At 29.0% G+C, this 4,496-nt stretch overlaps 1 protein-coding gene across 1 annotated transcript; it reads right to left on the bottom strand.

Annotated features, from left to right (window-relative positions):
- Positions 1–2,234: 2,234 nt before the first annotated feature.
- On the bottom strand, positions 2,235–3,520 carry LOC124912186 (transmembrane emp24 domain-containing protein p24delta7-like). The gene is made up of 4 exons (XM_047452749.1): positions 3,239–3,520; positions 2,934–3,143; positions 2,621–2,697; positions 2,235–2,535 (listed from the first exon to the last, which is right to left on the bottom strand). Exons 1-4 carry the CDS (start codon positions 3,449–3,451, stop codon positions 2,391–2,393), a joined length of 645 nt encoding a protein of 214 aa, XP_047308705.1. The 5' UTR covers positions 3,452–3,520; the 3' UTR covers positions 2,235–2,390.
- Positions 3,521–4,496: the final 976 nt, after the last annotated feature.

The following is a 4,496-nucleotide window of genomic DNA, read 5'->3' as shown; positions in this document are numbered from 1 at the left end:
TCTTTAATTCAAAATGTTTCAACTTTAGGTAGGCTTAGAGCCTTAGACTAAAGTACATGGATATATAATACCCATGTCGTGAAAGAGTGTTATGATAGAAAGGAATGAGAGTGTTATGATCAGGACCACGTCAAACACTAGGGTTAAGACAGCTCACTCTCCAGGACGGACAACTAATTTACTAAAACATTAAGATATTTAGTTAGAAATGTATTGTTTTGTTTTAAACGTAAAATGTTGTAACATAGTAGTTCAAGATAAAAACTAATAATATTCATTTGGTTTGGTTTCAAGTCTTTCCAAAAACAATTTTTTTTATCAATTTTTTACTAGATAAGTAAAAAATAATCCAATTTCTTTCATCGGGAGGTTTGGGAAGTCTAAAATTCGAAGCCGACTCTGATTATGATTGATCATCTTAAGTTTATTTTAAAAAGTGAATTATCATGATTAGTACAAAATTCATCGATTGTCGTGATCAAATGGTATCTCGTTTAAATAAACAATTAGCTTATTGTCATATGAGTTGAGGATTGAAATATTTGTTTGGGGATTTTCTAGGAGATAAATCCCTCTAGATAGACCTATAGAGGAAAATAAAACAATGCAAGTAAAAATCAGCATTTTATAATTTTATGTTAGATATAGGCTAAAGCTTCATTAGTCTTATATATATTTGTTTTGAATGATGTAGGCTCTCTATAAAAGGAAAAGGATTTATTTATTTATTTATTTATTATATATATATATATATATATATTTGTTTTACATTATGCTGTTTTAATTTTTGATTGGATTGTGAAAAAATGTCACATTTAAAAAAACTAAATAATAATGTTTGATTAAAATTCTATATTGACAAATAATTCTATATACATATCAATAAGTAAATGTATTTACATATTACAAATATATATTTATAAAATTACTTGTATATTGACTCAATTTATATCTAGTTAAAATTGAATTCTCATATTTTGATTTTTTTTTTCAAAGAAGATATATCTTAATTTGAGGATATTCCAAAAATAATTGAGATTGGTGGTAAAGATGGAATGTGAAAAATAAATGTAATATAATAAATTAAGGACAATGGTTAGATATAGGATAATTATTTTTGTTAATTTTACAAATTAAGAGTGTTATATATTATTTTTGGAAAGGTTGAAGGTTTTATATATTTTTAATGTAATATTGTGGAGATTTTGAAAACAATAATGAGATTTCAAGGATTTATAAAGAAATTGACATAATCTTCTGTAGATTATATAGTTTGATATAATTATTTAAATAATATAAAGTGATATAATAGTTGAATTGTTTATTAACATAATTTATGTCATCAATATTTAAATATATATTATTTATATATATTTAAATGCCCACTGTTAAAATTCTATTAAAATAAAAATTAATTTATTAACATAATTTATGTAAATAAAAGTATAGTGAAAAAAAATAAGTGAACTAAATTATTGTGTTACCTTCTTAATGTAAAAAAATTATAATGAGTTGAAAATATAGAAGAATTGTTTATTGGAGAGGTTTATTTTTTCCTTTATTTTTTTCAGAAGAGAAATTTAAAGTATTTTCATTAATTGGTGAGTCTAATATCCAACATATCTTCATTTCATTATTAACTAAAATTTTAATATTAATATGTGAATTATTTGGCATGTTAATCATTATCATATTTTATAACTGAACATGATTTCAATAAATTATATATTTGTCAAATAATAATAATGATATATACAATTTTTGTTTTAAAAAAAGTCAAAATTACAATATAATTTGATAATTTTCCAAAAACAATAATATCAAATTAGGTAAAAAATCACATAAATTGAATATTAAAAAAAGTGTACCAAACTAATACAAATGAATTCATTTCTAACTTTGGGAATATTTGTTTTAATGAGATAATAAAATTGTCTAATTTTCCTATTATATATTATTTTTTTGATTCTAATTTGACATAACCAAACAGTTTATAAATAGTTGATATTACAAAATTATATAAAAAATTACTTTCCTAAAATACTTTCAACCTAATTAAATATCAACCTTAACAAATTTTAAAACATCATTCACTACATTTACATTACTTAATTTATTAATCAAAATACCCATTCTTTTTTTTAATTATACACTAATACCCTTTTAATTATAAAAAAACCAACTTTCTCAAAATCAAAGATTGCTTGGACTGGATAGAACTAGTTTGCAGAAGAATGGAGAAAAATTACACAACCATGAAAGCAATTGTTTACACAACAATAAAAACTTTAAGCCTATAAGAAATTTGGATTCTTTTGCATGAACTGTGTATAGGATATATAGTCAAATAAAAAACTGCAAATGGGTAATATATGTAACCCAAAATGGATCTAAATAAGTTTTTTCTTTTGGAAGAAGTTCTTCAAATGCCAAAACTGCAAACCAGCCACGGCTAGGCTAACACAAAGCGAAAGAACACTTAACCAACCCAATCTCGAGTTTGTGCCAATGTTAAGTGTCTGCATTTCTTTTTCCCTGTTAAAATTATTTGAATGAATGTGTAAGTAAAGATGTTGTTCCCTTACTGTAAATCATAGATAAAACAATTCAATTCGATTACCTATCACGAAGATAAAACATCTCTTCATGAATTGAAGTTATAACTTCCTGCAGTTTCTTCAGCTCACTTTCCATAGACTACAAATCAAAGGAAAACCCATAAACAAGTCAGCAGAACAGCCAAAAACAACAAGATCATGAAGAATCCTTTAAATGAAAGCCTAGAATGAAGAACTTTCAACAGGATTTGAACCATCATTGCTCTATGAAACACCATATCATCAAACTCATTGAAAATTTCAATCCAAACTAAACACATGGAATCAAATACAAGAAAACAGAATAATCAAAATGAAAATAGAGAGATTTCTTACATCAACAGTGTCTTTCTTAGCAATACTAGACCAATCTTTAGCAGCCACTCCAGTCCTCCATTCAAAATCAATTGTTAAAGTAATCTTTGGGTTATGATCAACTACCCAAAAACAAGTCAAAAAATCGCCAACCTCCATAGCATGAAAAGAAAATTGCCCTGAACTAACATGTTCCGCAAGGTGATAACTAGTCCCTGTCGGAGAAGTGACCTAATTCCAGAAATCCATAAAAACAAGGCCATAAAGTAACCAAATCGGAAAGAATTGAAAAAAACTATTGTCTCTTCAAAAAAATTCTCACTTACCTTCACGGTGAGATTGTGAGTCTCAGGAAGGGGATGACCTTCGTTCGGATTCACTATATGGTATTTTCCTACCGACATTGAATTGCTCCTGACATCTTCCGATACGCATTTCCCAACTCCCGATTCAAGATTAAATTGGAGTGAATCAGCCATGTTTGATAGAAACCCTAAAGTTATAACAAACGACACGAAGGTTGAGCTACTAATCTTCATCGCAAATTAACCAGAATTCTTCCGCCGCCGCGGGAGTATATTCAAGAGAGAGAAACTTGCTGACGGCAATGAAATGTCTGTAATTTTTCTTTGTAATTTTGAAGAACACAGGTTATAAAAATAGAAAATAAGCCCTTAAACACATGATAAATAAACAAATAATTTAAATTTTAATAATATTATTTTCTCCTAAACACACATTTATTAGATCGATAGAGTTAAAATAAATAATTATTTCACAAGTTGTAAGACTAATATTGTATTTTACGTTTTTCAGACAAATATTGAAAAATAAAAATAAATATTATTTTCCCGAAGGACCACTGGAGCCCGTCGTACACGGTGGCGTGCGGTTGCCAGCGCCGGAACAGAGATCGGACGCACCGGGCAAATGGGCGGCAACCGACATCCGTCAAAGGAGGTTAAAGGCAAGTGAACCCGGGTGAGTTAGGCCCGAGTCAACACGGATCAAGGCCTAGTCAAACGTGGAGCCACGCCAGAATTTCTTCACCGAAGTGGTCTTCACCGATCTTCAACTGGAATCTTTAAAGGCTTCTTCATTTGGTTCATTTCTAGATCGCCGTTTACTATCTGAGTAAGAGAATGACTAGATGCGAATTAATATATTCGACACTCGAAAAAGTGTGTTGGGCACTTGTATGGATTGAGGCACTATATGCAAGCACACCCTATCAAGTTGGTATCCAGGTTGGATCAAATCCATTATTTGTTTATGCGAACGTTGTTATCGTCCAGACTCTTTAAATGGATGATGATGATTTCTGAGTACGATATTACATATACGGCTCAAAATTCTGTTAAAGGAAGCGTTGTTGCAGACTTCCTGGCCAATCGACACATCACAATCGAGCCTTCCTATGAACACGACTTTCCCGATAACACCTTAATGTTTGTCTCTTCAGACACATGGAAGTTAATGTTTGACGGAGCTTCATTAAAACATGACTACAAAATTGGAATTCTCATGATAGATCTCAAGAGAACGTATATTTTATCTCAATTAAGTTAGAATATTATATAACCA

This window comes from Impatiens glandulifera, chromosome 8, assembly GCF_907164915.1.
Source record: "Impatiens glandulifera chromosome 8, dImpGla2.1, whole genome shotgun sequence".
Lineage (NCBI taxonomy): Eukaryota > Viridiplantae > Streptophyta > Magnoliopsida > Ericales > Balsaminaceae > Impatiens > Impatiens glandulifera.
The sequence above is the reverse complement of the archived record's forward strand: the minus strand, read 5'-3'. Positions and strand labels throughout refer to the sequence as shown.